At 41.5% G+C, this 17,041-nt stretch overlaps 1 protein-coding gene across 1 annotated transcript in view; it reads left to right on the forward strand.

The window, feature by feature from the left end:
- Window positions 1-15,201, forward strand: part of LOC133403792 (prickle-like protein 2) — a 40,898-nt gene extending 25,697 nt beyond the window's left edge. Inside the window, exons 2-9 of the mRNA XM_061679056.1 lie at window positions 4,477-4,649; window positions 6,297-6,410; window positions 6,667-6,804; window positions 8,199-8,402; window positions 10,618-10,804; window positions 11,216-11,370; window positions 12,538-13,351; window positions 13,438-15,201. Of these exons, the coding sequence (XP_061535040.1) occupies window positions 4,518-4,649; window positions 6,297-6,410; window positions 6,667-6,804; window positions 8,199-8,402; window positions 10,618-10,804; window positions 11,216-11,370; window positions 12,538-13,351; window positions 13,438-14,381 (2,688 nt within the window). The 5' untranslated portion in view covers window positions 4,477-4,517 and the 3' untranslated portion in view covers window positions 14,382-15,201. The remainder of the gene's footprint in view (window positions 1-4,476; window positions 4,650-6,296; window positions 6,411-6,666; window positions 6,805-8,198; window positions 8,403-10,617; window positions 10,805-11,215; window positions 11,371-12,537; window positions 13,352-13,437) is intronic.
- Window positions 15,202-17,041: the final 1,840 nt, after the last annotated feature.

Below are 17,041 nucleotides of genomic sequence, written 5' to 3' on the forward strand. Positions count from 1 at the left end.
TATTCTTTTATTGATCTCGTAGAGATGCTCTGCATTTCATTGCTCTTTACAGTTAGAGGTATAGTAATGACAAAATAAACGTTTTGGGAGGAGGTGCTCAAGCCAAAAAAGGGCACCCATCACCAAATGTATTCATACAAGTAAGAAAAATCGTTTGTATTTATTTAACTTCAGTATTTATTTCTGTCAACACAGTCAATAATACAACCATTAAAAAGGAGGTGAAGGGAAGCTACAATGGATATAAAAAGAGTACACACCCCTGTTCACCCCTGTTTATGTGATATACAAAAGTGATGCTGATCTAGAGGAGTGTGGACTTTTTATATCCACTTTATATTAGTTGATGATATTAACTCATTCATTCATTAATTCATTCATTTTCCGTACCGCTTATCGTCACTATGATCGCGGGCGTGCTGGAGCCTATCCGGGCTATCTAAAGGCGAGAGGTGGGGTACACCCTGAACTGGTCGCCAGCCAATCACAGGGCACATATAAACAAACAACCATTCACACTCACATTCACACCTGCGGGCAATTTTGAGTCTTCAATTGACCTACCATGCATGTTTTTGGGATGTGGGAGGAAACCGGAGTACCCGGAGAAAACCCACGCAAGCATGCGGAGAACATGCAAACTACACACGGGCGAGGCCAGATTTGAACCCGGGTCCTCAGAACTGTGAGGCAGATGTGCTAAACAGTCCCCCACTGTGCTGCCGATAATATTAATTATTTAGCAAAATTATTACTAATTTGTAAAACTTAACTGTTGAAGTATAAATGCTGGGATAAAGAATGTCTTTTTGCGTAAGGTGCATTTTCCTACACAGAACAGAGTTTTGGTCAGGTCTGTTATTAAAAAATACAAATGGGCAAAAAGGCAAGTCGTTGACAGCTCCTCGTGGCTATGTGTGCACGTGCCTGAATAGAAGTATTGTAACGCTAATAGTTGCTCTGTGGGAATCTAATTGGTAGCTATGCTTTAAACAAATCTAATATTTTTCTGACCAGATTTCAATGAAGATTAATTTGCCCCAATAACAGGAAATGTAAGTTGATGCCAGTATGTGTTGCCATGTTAGAGGCCTGAAATTTTGTACTACCCGAGAATGCGGCATTCAGGAAAAGGATTCGCCTGTTCATAAAAAAACATAAGTTTTACGTTAAGCCTGGCCTAGCACAATAATAGAAGCTTATGAAGACAACTAGCAAAATATCCAGCAAAAGTAGCTTTCCAACACCAAATGTAATTCATGACAACAAACAAAACATTGCGTAGTTGTCTGACAGATGTTTAAAACCAACAGCAGCTGCGGAATAGTCAGCTTCTTTGTTGATGACACAACAACATTATTTGCTGACCAAAGGTAATTTAGGTGGCATTTGTAGGCTACATTTTTTTTTCAACAATTACTTTGAAAAACGTTTGTATGTGAAAGCTTATGTTTGTTTCAGTTTACCGAAACAAGCTCAGACAAAGTGGAGGTAAAGGTCTGTTGAAAGTAAACGTGTTAAAACATTAATTTGGTTCTGTTCCTCAACCTCTCCGTGATCCGAGTTGCATTTTGGCAATTGTCGTCACTTTTGAGCTGCCAAACAAACAGTAGGCTTGCCAGTGGGCCCACTCTCGTTGCACTAAAGAAGAACAGCCTCGGGCTCAAGGTTGCAAACCTGCCATCTTCCCTGACAAAGAAATGTTAGGGGGATAAACACTTCTCAGCTTTGCTTGGACAGGGGCAGACAGACTTGCTCTTCACGTGGAATTATCTGCTGTCACATTTGTGGAATAACTTTGTGTGTGAATGCTTTGACTGGTTTGATGTTCTGCGCTACACTGCATAAGCTGGATTTAGCTACTCTAAAAAAAAATTAAACGGGCGGCCCGGTGGATGACTGGTTAGAGCGTCAGCCTCACAGTTCTGAGGACCGGGGTTCAATCCCCGGCCCCGCCTGTTTGCATGTTCTCCCCGTGCCTGCGTGGGTTTTCTCCGGGCACTCCGGTTTCCTCCCACATCCCAAAAACATGCATGAATTGGAGACTCTAAATTGCCCGTAGGTGTGAATGTGAATGCGAATGATTGTTTGTTTGTGTGTGCCCTGCGATTGGCTGGCAACCAGTTCGGGGTGTGCCCCGCCTCCTGCCCGATGACAGCTGGGATAGGCTCCAGCACGCCCGCGACCCTAGTGAGGAGAAGCGGCTCAGAAAATGGATGGATGGATAAAAAAAAAAAAAAAAACGACCGCAGAAGACCTACTTCAGAATTTAAGTATTTGTGAACCACAAATGTCAGAGTCAGGGTCGCTTATTCTTGTCTGTGATGGAAGACTTGTTCTTGTTGATTGCCCTCCAATACCCTGCATGCCACCAAGGAGAAACTGTTAACAACAGCGAAAACAAATTCTGGCTCTTCACTTTTATGTTAATGATCTCTCCACTCACCATGGAAAATTGCTGTACTGTAGTGGGGATTTTGCATGTGAACTCTTGCTAGCATACAAACGCACACAACAAAGAACATTAACCCATTGGCGGAGGCAAACACACCGTATGTTGTTTTGGTTCATATTTTGTATTATACTGTACCTGTTTACGTTATATTCTTTTGTATTATTCTCCTCACATTTTTGGCACTTAACCACTTCCATATTCCAAAGATTCAAAAAAATCTGTCTTGCCCAGGGTATTATTTATTCATATGCTATAAATTCCCAAGTGTCCCAGCATTCCACAAACATTATTCTATCCTCCCTCCACATTTCTTGACTGACTCAAACCATTCCAACCTTTGAGCTCATTCGCAACACATCTTCTGAACTATTCCCGCTTCCCTATTTCCCCAAATATTCCAAATAAAATTTCAAATTGAGAGACACTTCAAATTATTCCCTCCCCTTTCCACAGCATTTCTTGACTGACTCAAACCATACCAACTTCAAAATATGCAGCTCATTCGAGCTATAGTATCTTGGGAACTATTCCATTTTTCCAAATAAAATTCACAAATTAAATTATGATTTGTATATATTTACCTCCAACTTCCACATTCCTTGACCAATTAAAACCATTCCAACTTCAAAATGTTCTGCTCATTAAAAGTTCATCTTGGAAACCAGTCTCATTCCCAAAATTGTCAAAATAAAATTCTAAATTACGATATATTTCACATTATGTCATCATTCCATATCATCCTGTATCATTCCACATAATTTCACAATTTATTCCACAGCATTTCAGTTCATCCTCACCTTTTCAGCATTCACACACAATTTCTGTACAAATTGCATCGTGTAGTTCTGATTCATTCATTTATCCATTCATGTTCTATAACACTTGTCCTCATTTGGGTCGCAGTTGAGTTGAAACCTATCCCACCTTACTTTGGCAAAAGGTACCCTCAGCTGGTCACCGGGCAATTGCGCGTATAGCCAAACAATCATTCACAGCTCTGGAAAAATGCAGTTAACTTAACATACACATTTTTAGAATGTGGAGGGAAGCCGTACTACGCGAAGAAAATGCAAACTCTACACAGGAAGGCTGGAGTCGAGATTAGAACCAGAAATGTGAGGCAAAATGGAGTGCACTACTCAGCCTGTGATATTGAAGAGGCACATTGTTCAGTAAAATGTGAATTCCATCTCAGTAGTCTTGTTTCCCAACCTTTTTGAGCCAAGGCACCCAATTTACATTAAAACAGTCTCACTGCTCACACCCAACACAAAGGTGTCAAACGTGTTGTATACTAAAATAATAATGATCACATCTCAATTTACTCACAAATGGAATCATTTAGTTTAGTTGAACACAAAAATGATATACTCACAGGAAGCCATCATTTATTAGGTTTCGTGCACCTTCTGCCATCTAATGGAAAAGCATTCATTTTTCTGCCTGTCACTATATGTCGCTCGCATAGATAGATCAACAAAGCTATATTTGCAATTAATACATTTCTTTTATTTTATTTTTTGGACAAATTAAGTGAAATTGGATAATTTTCTGTGGCTCCCCTGATGATATCGCTCAGCACACTAGGGTCTCATGATGAAGCTGCAGATCGCAATCACGTGATCCTGCCTCACCCTTCTTTGTCGTAGTTATAATGGTTTGTATCTATTTTTTTTCACATTCGAAGGTCTCGTAGCATACAATGTCTTGCCAGTGTCATCTTCTCTCTTCTTTGTTGGCCAACCACTGCATCCGTGCCAGCAATTTTGATCTGTGCATTTAATGTAAAAATCCAAAAGCCTCCTTTGTGTTCGTGGACATCTGTAGAATTGGCAGCACAATTTGGCAGGCTCTACAAACATTTTGGTGCATTTAATATTTGTCATTAAATCTGTGTGGTCCACATTTTACCATGTAAACCGAGAAGAGAAGATAAACACTCAAGCAATGCCATAGTCTCTCCTCTTTTGTTTTCATACTTTTGATTTCCTTTTTGCTTGTTTTATTTTTTTCTGTAACAGGTGTCTGAGCAACGTGTGCAACAGAGCATGTTGTGACAGCCATGTCTCTGGAGATGGAGAAGACCATCACCAAGCTGATGTACGACTTCCAGAGGAACTCGACCTCTGATGATGATTCCGGTTGCGCTCTGGAGGAATACGCCTGGGTTCCCCCGGGCCTCAGTCCAGAGCAGGTACAGGGTTTGATTTTCTCCGTACACATCTTCAACTCAAATGAAATGTTCATCTCACATTTGACACCCCTGTGCCACCACTCCTGCATGCTCCATTAGCTAATGTGTTTCTGTGCTGGAGCCAGACTGTAAAAAAAATGAACTAAATCACGAAGAGGAATTGAATTATTTGGGCGATCAGTGGCATTTTGCCAATAGCACTAAGATGGTTAATTCACTGATTCCCTTCATCGTGCTTTAAGAGTCTTAGTGGGGGTTGTGACAGGGGTGCGGTGGGGTGGGGTCAAAGAAATCACTGCAACAAAGCTGCCCGGTTAATCGTGGAAGAATAATTGGGAAGACATTTTTTAGCTGCCAATGTTAAAGATGACACTGTGCAGGAACTAAGTTCACATTCAGGCAAAGTGACAAGCGTGGCCGAATGTTAAAAAGCAATCCCATACTGACTGACTGATTACAGTGTTTGAACAGAGGATGTGATGCGTTGAACAAATGCTGTCTGGATCGTTCTACTGAAAAAGCAATTTCCCTGAGAAGCAACTGCACAATTTGTATCAGAATATGAGAGAAACACATCACTTCAGAAATGAACTGATGATTCCTAGTTTCAGTGTGATTCTGTCTGTTAAAGTAGCCTTTCAAAATGAAACCCAAAGGAAGGAAAGTTTGTTTGGATACATTTAATTTAAAACGTGTGTTAATGGGTTTATGCGTTCAGGTTCCACAATGGGCTCATTTGCAGTTTAAATTCCTTTTAATTGTATGCATGACCAAGCTCATTTCATTGATTGCATGGGAAGAAGATACAGCACATGTTGCTTTCATCAGTTGTGACATTTGACAAACAGGTTTTGTTTAACTATGAGTGAGGTTTGTCTAAGGGGTTTTGGAAATGCTCACTCCGACACTTTCTACGGGAATAAATTACAATTGATGGATTTTATTGTAAAATTTTTGGTTACTACTGTAACATGTACAACCACAGTAATAAATATTCAATTTGGTCATAAATGATATGCAGAAAAAGATAAAGATTTATTTTTTTTTGTAATCCCAAACGTGACTATTGATTCCTTGGCTTATTCGTATTTGTTAAACATTTTTTGGCCTGTCTTGCAGGCAGTGTCGGTTCAATTCCCACTCAGTGACAGTGTGAATTATTGTCCTTCTGTAAATGTGCCCGGTGTTTAAGTAGAGGCCAGTCCAGAGTGGATTCAGCTGGGACAGGGTCCAGCTTCCTGCAACCCTGAACAGACAAAGCGGTATAGAAACGGGCGGATGATAGATTAAATACATGGAGTATACTGTATTTAGGCAAGTGCTGAAGGTTATACGGTGAGAAAATTTTAAAGCGCATTTAAATGACCTTAAAACCAACACTTTACTCATGTTAATTCACATTTGTTACCAACTTACATTTCATTAATAGCTTCCTGAATTTTGTGTCAATAGTAGCAGCAGGGGATTTGTACAAATGTACTTTGACTCCTTTTTCTTAATCATCATAGTAAAAATAGCCTCGGCATGAAATGATAATCCAGAAAGTATGCGTATTTAATGAACTTCTTTTGGCCCTTCTTACAATTGTGTCATTTAGAACTAATATACATTTCCTGGAAATAATACACAACCTCTTGTCTGTATCAGGTGCATCAATATTACAACTCTTTTCCTGAAGAGAAGGTTCCATACATTAACAGCCCTGGGGAGAAATATCGCATCAAACAACTGCTTCATCAGCTGCCCCCACATGACAATGAGGTAAAGCATTTGCAAGTGTAACAGCAAAATCCTTTGTATTATTCTATGTAAACGATGTACTGTATTGTTGTCGACATGATGTTGTGTATAGTGTTCCCTTGCAATATCGTGGTCATATTCGTAACTGGGGGGGGGGGGGGGGGGGCTTGTCCCGAACCTAACCCCCGCGATAAACAAGAGATTACTGTAGTCCAAAAGAATTGGGTGGCTTTAATACGTTCGTAGCAGCCACTTATTGTTGAACTGTGTTGTTCAGGTTCGTTACTGTAACTCTTTGGATGAGGAAGAGAAAAGAGAGTTGAAGCTGTTCAGCAACCAGCGCAAGAAGGACAACCTGGGCAGAGGCAACGTCCGTCCTTTCCCCTTAACCATTAATGGCGCCATCTGTGATAAGGTATGAAGAATCAAAAAGGCTTACTATGAACCTGATGTCATTTAGTGTACAACAATATACTTCAGGAACAATGTCTTTTTTTCTGTATGCACTCCATTCAAAAATATATTTGGGCTTGCTTTTTGACCTTTCAATAGATAAGTGAACGTTAGGGATGGGTGATTTTCTTTTTTTAATTCGACAAAAAAAAAAAGATCTTTTTTATCTGATAACATACCGATACTTTTTCTTGCAGTATTATGCATACCGATACCGATGCTGATCATTTCTTTCTTTTTCTTTTTTCGGTGCAAATATTATAACACTTGTCGCATGACATTTACTGGACATTTATACCAATGAAGTATCATCATAACTAATAAAACAAAAAGTAAACTAAACTGTTCAGCTTTTAATAAGCTTTTGCCTCTTACTTATCCACATAGACCTAATTAAATAAAGAGTTTTATCCCTGGCTCAATCAAGTGTTCAGACTCCTGAATGCATAATTGCACTCTTACAAATGCTATAAAGTTTTGATAACAGTAACTTACTGACAACGGTGTCAAATCAACATTTCTATTCATGCCCTAAGTAGGCCAGGTAAAGCTTATCTTAGCATCCTGCTGAACTGACCAGGCGGTCACTCTGTCGCACACAACCCACAAGCTGGGTTTCACGGGCAAAAGTGCAACATACTTGTAACCCGGGAGTTAAATAAGACACACATTCAACGAACTACGGGTAACATAAAAACACATGATCAACGTTACGTTAATCCTTATCGTTCAATGAACATTAAGGATTAACGTCATTATTACGGCAACAGTTTAACATTATATAGCATAATGCATGGTGGGATCACACAGTTTCACAATGCTGCTACATGCTAAATACAGTTACTCTGTGTGACATCAACCAAAATCCCACGATGCAGTGGAAACTGTCGTTAATTACTGTAAAATCACTTTAAAAAGTATCTCGGAATGTGTGGCCTTCAGGTGTTTGAAGGAAATGCTTGTGTTGCTGCTGTGTAAAACTGTTGAGTCACACACTTGGGAACTTGCCCTAACTTTCTCAAGTGGTGTTAAATAACGGCACACCACTTCCCCACTCCCCACAACAATTCTGGCAGTGCCGAAGTCCCACAATTGACATCAAGTCTCAAGTTTCCTTGTCATGTGACACACAGTAATTGAAGTAAGCTATCCAAAACAGTTGAAAGGGATCAGTTCTTATTTGTTGGGTAATAATACATTTAAGGAAACCAACGCCAAATTAGTATATCGATACGGCCATGATGAAAGTACCAAGAGCCTAAATTACTTTCAATTAATTACATATTCTTATTTTTTTCCTCACTTTTTGTCATGAAGTTGTGTAAACTTTTGCTTCCCCCCTTTCGTCCCTAACAGTGCGGTGGTCCGGTAAAGGGAGGCGACATTGTGCTGTTTGCCGCCAGGGCAGTTCATGGAAAATGGTGGCACCCAAATTGCTTTGTCTGCTGCATGTGCGAGGAAATGTTGGTGGATCTCATCTACTTCCACCAGGATGGCAAGCTCTACTGTGGCCGGCACCATGCCGAGAGGCTGAAGCCCCGCTGCTGTGCCTGTGATGAGGTGCGCCTCTCCGGGCCTGGTGCCCTTCGCTGTTGGAAATGGCTGAATGCTCGCAAGCTCAGATACTTGGAACTGGTTGGAACTGGTCTGGTGTGAATAGATGGCACAGTGTTCATGTTCTGTTCGGAAAATCTGCTTGTGTTTTTATGTACCGTATGTGAGGCAAGCAGGCAAGTCACGACAACAAATTGTCGACATCCCTTTTCACTAATTAAAGTCTTGTAATAATAATAACACTCATTTTATACTGAGGGCGGCGAGTGGTTAGCACATTTGCCTCAAGTTCTGAGGGTGGGTTTTTGAATCTGGGCTCCAGTCTTCCTCTGTGGGGATTGCATATTCTCCCTGCGCTTAAGTGGGTTTTCTGCAGGTACTTCGGTCTTCTTTCATCTTCCAAAAACATTCATCTTATTAGGTTCATTGAAGATTCTAAATTGTCCATAGGTGTGAATGTGAGTGTGAATGCTTGTTTGTCTATATGAAGAATTCAAATGTAAAAGCAGACCTCTCCATTTTGTGAATTAAGTAAAATTAGTTTCTTCATTCCTGGTTTCAGGTTAAATCTAAAAAAAAATAATAATATTTGGGGTGTTCTAAGATATAAATTAAGTAATTATTTAAGAGGCTAATTTAGAAAAAAAAAATGCTTTTATTTAAAATGTTCTTCAAGACGTCTGATACAATTTCAACACAAAACCAGACAACTCCAAGAAAATAATTTTCTTCAAAAACAGAAAAGTCCTGGCCGACTGGGTAGAGCGTCTGCCTCACAGTTCTGAGGACCGGGTCTCAATCCCCGTCCCCGCCTGTGTGGAGTTTGCATGTTCTCCCTGTGCCTGTGTGGGTTTTCTCCGGGCACTCCGGTTTCCTCCCACATCCCAAAAAACATGCATGGTAGGTTAATTGATGACTCTAAATTCCCCGTAGGTGTGAATGTGAGTGCGAATGGTTGTTGGTTTGTATGTGCCCTGCGATTGGCTGGCAACCAGTTCAGGGTGTACCCCGCCTCCTGCTCGATGACAGCTGGGATAGGCTCCAGCACGCCCGCGACCCTAGTGAGGAGAAGCGGCTCAGAAAATGAATGGATGGATGGACAGAAAAGTCCCAAAGTTTCACATAACTATAAAATTACACTGCAATTGTAAGCATTATGATTTCTGAATGAAATTAATAACAGGTGAGTGTACTAGAACACCAGTCTCTTCAACTAACCCAGCCATCCATCCATCCATTTTCAACACCGCTTATCCCGGTTAGGGTCGCAGGGTGCTGGAGCCTATCCCAGCTGACTTCGGGCGAAAGGCGGACTACACCCTGAACTGGTCACCAGTCAGTCGCAGGCACATATAAACACGGACAACCATTCGCACTCACATTCACACCGTCACTGAGTGGGAACTGAACCCACGCTTCCCGCACCAAAGTCAGGCGAGTGTCCCACTACACCATCAGTGACTAACCCTTACCCTAATTTAATTTTAACCCATAATTGTAGTCTTGCTTGGACAGAGTCACTTCGCTTCTTCGTTGCTGATATCCTCGAGATATTGTCAACCGACTTGGTTGCGAGCAACATCGGCTTCTGTGAGAGGCTTCTGTGGACCTGAACACTAACAGGAATCTCACCGATCAGTTTCATGACATCATATTCCTTGGACTTTTTCACACAATAATCATACATACACTCACTTTAAAGCACAATTGAAACTAAAATAACAGCGAGTTAACGACAAATAAAAGGCGCAGAAATATTTGAAGATGTACGTTAAGAGTGACAGGTTTGTAATGATGGAAATAAATAAGGGCTCGGCTTCAATGGTGATGAACATATCTGCAGTAAAAATCTGTATAGCGCTTGTCAATTTCTGAAATAAAACCTTTACTGTCGACAGATTGGATTTTTTTGGGTTTGGCGGGGTTAGGAAATGCAACATTAAATGGTACTTTAATAAGCAGTCATAGTCTTTTAATCTAAATGGTGCTTATCTGGTTTTGCATTTTCACTTGTCAGATATGCCCTGTGATTGGCTGGTGACTAGCTGTAGGTGTACCTCGCCTCTCATCTGAAGTTAACAGGGATAGGCACTAGTTGTAGAAAACATTTACGTATGGATTTTAATTTTTTTTTTTTTTTAATGTAAAGAAGGAGTGCCAACAACGTTTCCCTGGGGTTCCAAATGATATTTGAATAAAATGTAACGTGTTGTTCACGCAGATCATCTTTGCTGATGAGTGCACTGAGGCGGAGGGCAGACACTGGCACATGAAGCACTTCTGCTGCTACGAGTGCGAGACCGCCCTCGGGGGCCAGCGTTACATCATGAAGGATGGACAGCCGCACTGCTGCAACTGCTTCGAGTCTCTTTATGCAGAGTACTGTGATGCATGTGGAGAACATATAGGTAAGCAAAATGTGTTTCAAATAACCTGACCTGTTACCAAGACATGATTATTTTTTTAAACTCACACCAGAGAAAACCACTAAAAGACGTTGATTTCAAGACTGCATGACATAGGCCCTGGACTGCTATACCCCAGCTGTGTTGCGGTAGAGTCAGGTGGTTATGAAGTAGGATGGATGGGATTTGTGAAAGATTATTGCTTGAGATCAGCAGCAAAGCTGGAGACATGTATTTGTACTTTGTTATAAACTGACAGATCACAAACGTTTCTCTTGTAGAGACACAAAAAAGTCAGATTCATTTGAATAATTGCTTAATTTTCATTAACATTAATCGCTGCCATCATAATTACTACTGTAAGACTTGGAAGCTTGAACTTCTATTGTTATCCACTGTGTGTTATTACTAAAGGCATTGACCAAGGCCAGATGACATATGATGGACAGCACTGGCACGCGACTGAAGAATGTTTTTGTTGCGCTCATTGCAAACGTTCTCTACTCGGCCGTCCCTTCCTTCCAAAGCAGGGACAGATCTTCTGCTCACGCTCCTGTAGTGCCGGACAGGTAATTATAGTCATTGACAAATTGATACCACATGACTCCAGTGCAGTGTTTCTCAAACCTTATTGAGCAAGACAATCTTTCAAAATTTCACGGCACACCACCAAACTTAAATATCACAAAAAGTTTACTGAAATATAGTTTACTGAAATAATGATGATCTAAATTTTCTCACAAATGTACAAAGCTATCATTCTGTTGTATGAATAGCAATAAGTGGATACACAGGTTGTTCTGCCTGATAATATACTGTATGTCTGCATACATACTGTGTATCAGGTGTGCTGCATAAAAATGATCCAATTTCAACCTGAGTATCTTTCTAACTGCTCTAAGTGCTAGAGGACTCTGCATCTTTTAGCACAATTGTCAAAAAATAAATACAAAATGTACCGGCATTACCAGATAACTAGCAACCCTTTATTGCTCAGTGACTGTTTTTGTCAAAGTCTTTATGTCTCAAAAGTGTTCTCTTTCAATTGACTGTCTGTTGTCGTATTAGAGCGGCTCCAACTTCCGGAGACAAATTCCTTGTGTGTTTTTTGGCCATACTTGGCAAATAAAGATGATTCTGATTCTGATGTCACTGATACCCAGTAGATAGATGAGCAAAGATAACTTATTTGTTGTAAATGGATAATAATTGTCCATCCATTTCCATCCATTTTCCATACCGCTTATCCTCACTGAGGGTCCCGGGTGTGCTGGAGCCTATCCCAGCTGACTTTGGGCAAGAGACGGGGTACACCCTGAACTGGTCGCCAGCCAATCACAGGGCACATATAAACAAACAACCATTCGCACTCACATTCACACCTTTGGGAAATTTAGAGTCTTCAATTAACCTACCATTCATGTTTTTGGGATGTGGGAGGAAACCGTAGTCCCCGGAGAAAACCCACACAGGCAAGAGGAGAACATGCAAACTCCACACACGTGGGCCCGGATTTGAACCCGGGTCCTCAGAACTGTGAGGCAGATGTGCCAACCAGTTGTGCACTGTCCCACCGGATAATAATTGTGAAAAATGAAATGTAAAAACATTTTTAAATTGGATAATCTTCCGCAGCACACCTGATGATTCACACAGCACATTAATGTGGTTGGGAATCACTGCTTTCGAGAGTCAGATTTATTCGCAGTTGCTGATCGTTTTGTTGTTTGAATCAGGATCCAGATGAGTCCGATTCGTCAGACTCTGCATTCCAGAGCGCCCGATCCCGTGAGTCTCGCCACAGCACCAAGATTGGTAAAAAGGAGCGCAGGAATGCTGAGCAGGAGCGAAGGAGTGTTGAGGCCCGCCAATCAGCTCTTCACCCCATGCCTGACCGTCTGTCAGCTGAAATTGATCCACTGACTGTTCAGATGGACCGTTTAAGTGTATCAGCCAGCCAGACCCCGAGCAGAACACCTAACCGCACTCCCAGCCGCACTCCAAGCCGCACTCCAAGTCGCGCTCCGAGCCTTAACCAGGTGTGGATGAGCCGAGATGACCCTTACGTCCCTGCTGCCTTTGAGGGCCCCCAGCGAGAATCTTCTCCCACGCCCCCATCTATTCATCTTTTGGGTCAGTGTAATGCTAGGCAGGGCTACAATCCCAACTCAAATGTGCATCCTCCAGCCCAGAGTCCCGTCAACCCAGGAAAGCGGCCTGATTCCTGGGGAAAAGAACAAGGCAAAGCAAACAGGACACCAATGGCTGCCCTGAGGGGTCACTCCTTTAATGATAACTGGATGCACCATAGCCAGGATGAGTTCCGGCCCAACAAGTTACGCACCCAAATGAGTTTCAACGAGATGTCAAGCCAGAACCAAGGATTTTCTGACAAAAGGAGCATTAGCCTGCATGGATTCCAGAGAGACGGGAGGCCCCCACTAACCAGAAGAAACCCCATCAATGCCATGAGCTTCAATGAGCCTCTGACTCCAGTGGAACAGACACCTCGTGGCTCCGTGGACTCCCTCACTGTGTCGAATGCTACAGGTAAAGATTGTGCGTCTACAACGAGTGCATTCTGTCATCAGTCCAAACGGTATGTAAATGTGAAATGTGCTTTATCATTTAAACAGGCAAATCTCTGGATGGGGTCAGCAAGCGTCAGGAGAATTTGTCCAGGTTCTCCATGCCTGACCTGAGCAAGGATTCAGGTGTAAACGTGTCTGAAAAGAGCAACATGGGAACGCTTAGCTCTTCAGTCCAGTTCCATAGTACAGAGTCTCTGTCCTCTTCTCGTCCCTTTAACAACAACATGTACACCCCACACAGCGTGGGCTACCCACTGCAGTACTGGGATGGCCCACGGCCACTGGGTTTTGATAGCAAAGGTCATGTTGGGGTTATGGGAAGCAGTGGGAACTTGCGGATGGCTCCCATGAGTGACAGAATACCCCGCCGACTCATAAACGGGCAGGAACTCTCATCCCAGAATCAACAGCCTCAACCGAGACATCGCAAACACCATCGGGGAAGCGGGCAACACCGCAGCGCGCGCCACCACAAACGCTCCCGTCGTTCTCGCTCTGACAACGCGCTGCACCTGGTAACTGACCGACCTACTCAAATGGTGGAGCTGCCCTACCATCGTGTCCAGGAGGATTACGATCGCCTCTCTTCTGGTCACGCTGCTAGGGAGTTGTTTGGGCCGGAGCCAGGCGGATTCCGACAACAACCCCATCGGCCGTGTCCCCGCACCACTTCTGATCTCACCCTGCAAAATGCTGGCTGGCAGCCTGTTGGGTTGGGTGGGCCACGCTGGCACGATGGGCACATGCAAGCCGCCGACCCATGGTGCTCCAGCTGCTCCTCTTCCTCTGAATCGGAGGAAAACGAGGGCTACTTCATGGGGGAACCCATCCCTCGGCCCGTGCAGCTGTGCTACATCAACAACGAGGAGCTACGCCATCGCTACAGCCCCTCTGCAATGGGCGGCCACCACGGACCTCTGCACGGACCCATTCATGGCCAGCTCCATGCCCGCCAGAGGAGGAAGAGCAAAAACTGCATCATTTCATAAATTTAGAAATAAATTATGATGCGGGCACAAGTAGGGATGTGAAGGAGATAAAAGAGACAGGGGAGGAGACAATAAAAGCAACAGAGAGTGGGTAGCTGAGTGTGAGATAGTGACAGATAACAGTGTGTGCGTGTGTGTGTGTGTGTGTGTGTGTGTGTGTGTGTGTGTGTGTGTGTGTGTAGGGGTGGACGGAAAGAGGCCTATTTTTCATGCTGTGAGGTTACACAACTCGGTAGTGTTTGTGTACACCTACACAGAATGATTTAACAACAAGAGGAAGCTCAGTTGTCTTACACAACACAAAACAAAAAGAATGTTTACACTGAACCTCTGATGGTACCAAGAAGCACTGCTTAATTAGACTACTAAATATGAATGTGGTCAAGGTAAATAAGACGTCTGTGTGTGTCTGTGCTTGTGTCCATGTTCTAGGGAGATTGAACAATGAATTCCTTAACAGGTCAAAAGGGAACTGCAGTGGTGTCACAGCTCACAGGTCTCACAAAGCCTTTGGCATTAAATGTATCAATGTGGACAATGCAGAAGTTGTGTCGGGCAGGTGAAAGCTCCATGCTAGATTCCAAGCTGTCATTGTTTTACCTCACTGGAATCTAAATGCGGCTGGAATATAGTTTTAGCTTGCTAGCCCAGTTAGCACCATGTACAAATAGTCTGTTGAACTTTGTGCTCTGCATAGCCAACTCTCCATGCTTTACCAAGGACAGAGCGCCAGGTGGCCTATACAAACAGCAGCCCATACTATGGGGTGTCGTTTGTAAAGCTGCTCACGCCAAAAATAACGGCAACATTTTAGCTTCAAAACGTGTTTAAAAAAACTGGTGTGAATTTTCGAGAGTCACTTTTCTGCATATTTCTGCATATGTTCTGCAATATTTGTCAATTTAATAGTTAAATCCAAATATTAAATGTGACACCTAAATCTGAAATCTAAATGTTAAATATATATTTAAATGTTAAATATATATCTAAATATAAATCTTAACTCTAAATGGTAAATATATGTATAAATGTTAAATCTATAAATACTGTATAAATCTTACATATCTTATAATCTTACAATATAAATATTCAAACTAAATGTTAAATATAAATCCATCCATCCATTTTCCGTACCACTTGTCCTCACTAGGGTCAAATAACAACATAAACACTTTTTTTTTTTTTTAAAGAAAAAAACATCTTATACAGGGAAATTGAGCCTTGGAAATATATTATCACTCCCTGAAAAAGTAACACTAAACACTCAAAGTACTCGTCAAATAAAGTTTCCCTAACTGGTTTGTTATTTCAGGTAGTGATCATCTATGTTCAAGGGTCCATTTCCCTGTATAAGATGTTTTTTTTATATGTTATTTGACACGACAAACACACAGCTTTTATTTTGGTACTTCCATTTCTTGGCTGTGTGGAATTGGATATTAGCTAAATATTTAGTTTGACCTCAAACGTTTATATTTAATAATTATAATTAAATATGTATTTAGGCGGCACGGTGGCCGACTGGTTAGAGCGTCAGCCTCACAGCTCTGAGGACCCGGGTTCACTCCCCGGCCCCGCCTGTGTGGAGTTTGCATGTTGTCCCCGTGCCTGCGTGGGTTTTCTCCGGGCACTCCGGTTTCCTTCCACATCCCAAAAAACATGCATGAATTGGAGACTCTAAATTGCCCGTAGGTGTGAATGTGAGTGCGAATGGTTGTTTGTTTGTATGTGCCCCTGCGATTGGGGGGGGGGCACATACAAGGGTACACCCTGAACCAGTTCAGGGTGTACCCTGCCTTCTGCCCGAGGATCGCTGGGATAGGCTCCAGCACGCCCGCGACCCTAGTGAGGAGACGCGGCTCAGAAAATGGATGGATGGATATATATTTAACATTTAGTTTTAATATTTACGTTTAAATGTAAGATTTCTATTTAGATATAGATTTAACATTTAAATATAGATTTAACATTTATATATTGATTTAATGTTTATTTTTCAGATTTATATTCAAATTTACATTTCAGATATGTATATATATAAAACATTTCTATTTAAGATTCATATTTAGATATATGTTTAAATATAGATTTAATATTTAAATATATATTTCGATTTGAGATTTAGATGTAACATTTAATGTTTGGATTTAACCATAAAGTTGACAAATATTGTTCTAAATGTGCAAAAAAGTAACTCTCGAAAATTTGCACCATTTTTTAAAACACTGTGTGAAGCTAAATGTAACAAAAATGTTGCCGTTATTTTCAGCGTGAGCCGCTTTACAAACGGCACCCCATCGGCCTCTGCTCCTTGACCATTCAGGCACAGTGGCGTCAGGTATGGTCCCGTTTTCTCTTCTGCAACATGCTTTGTTTTTTGGGAGTAACTTATAGACGTGTATAAATAAAGATAATAATCCTAACAATAATGAAATAAAAAACAAATAATGCAAATAATAATCTTATGGACATTAAAAAGAATACCTATTAAATGTTTATATAGTAATACACATATTAACGCAATGGATACAGTAATGTAAATGTCATGTATATATGGTCTTAAATATCTCTATATTTTGTAACTAAAGAACCATTATTTGTATAATATCATTTAGAGATAGGGATACTTGCATGTCATTTTGTTGTTGTCGCATACTTAA

Source organism: Phycodurus eques, chromosome 1, assembly GCF_024500275.1.
Source record: "Phycodurus eques isolate BA_2022a chromosome 1, UOR_Pequ_1.1, whole genome shotgun sequence".
In the NCBI taxonomy this organism is placed as follows: Eukaryota; Metazoa; Chordata; class Actinopteri; order Syngnathiformes; family Syngnathidae; genus Phycodurus; species Phycodurus eques.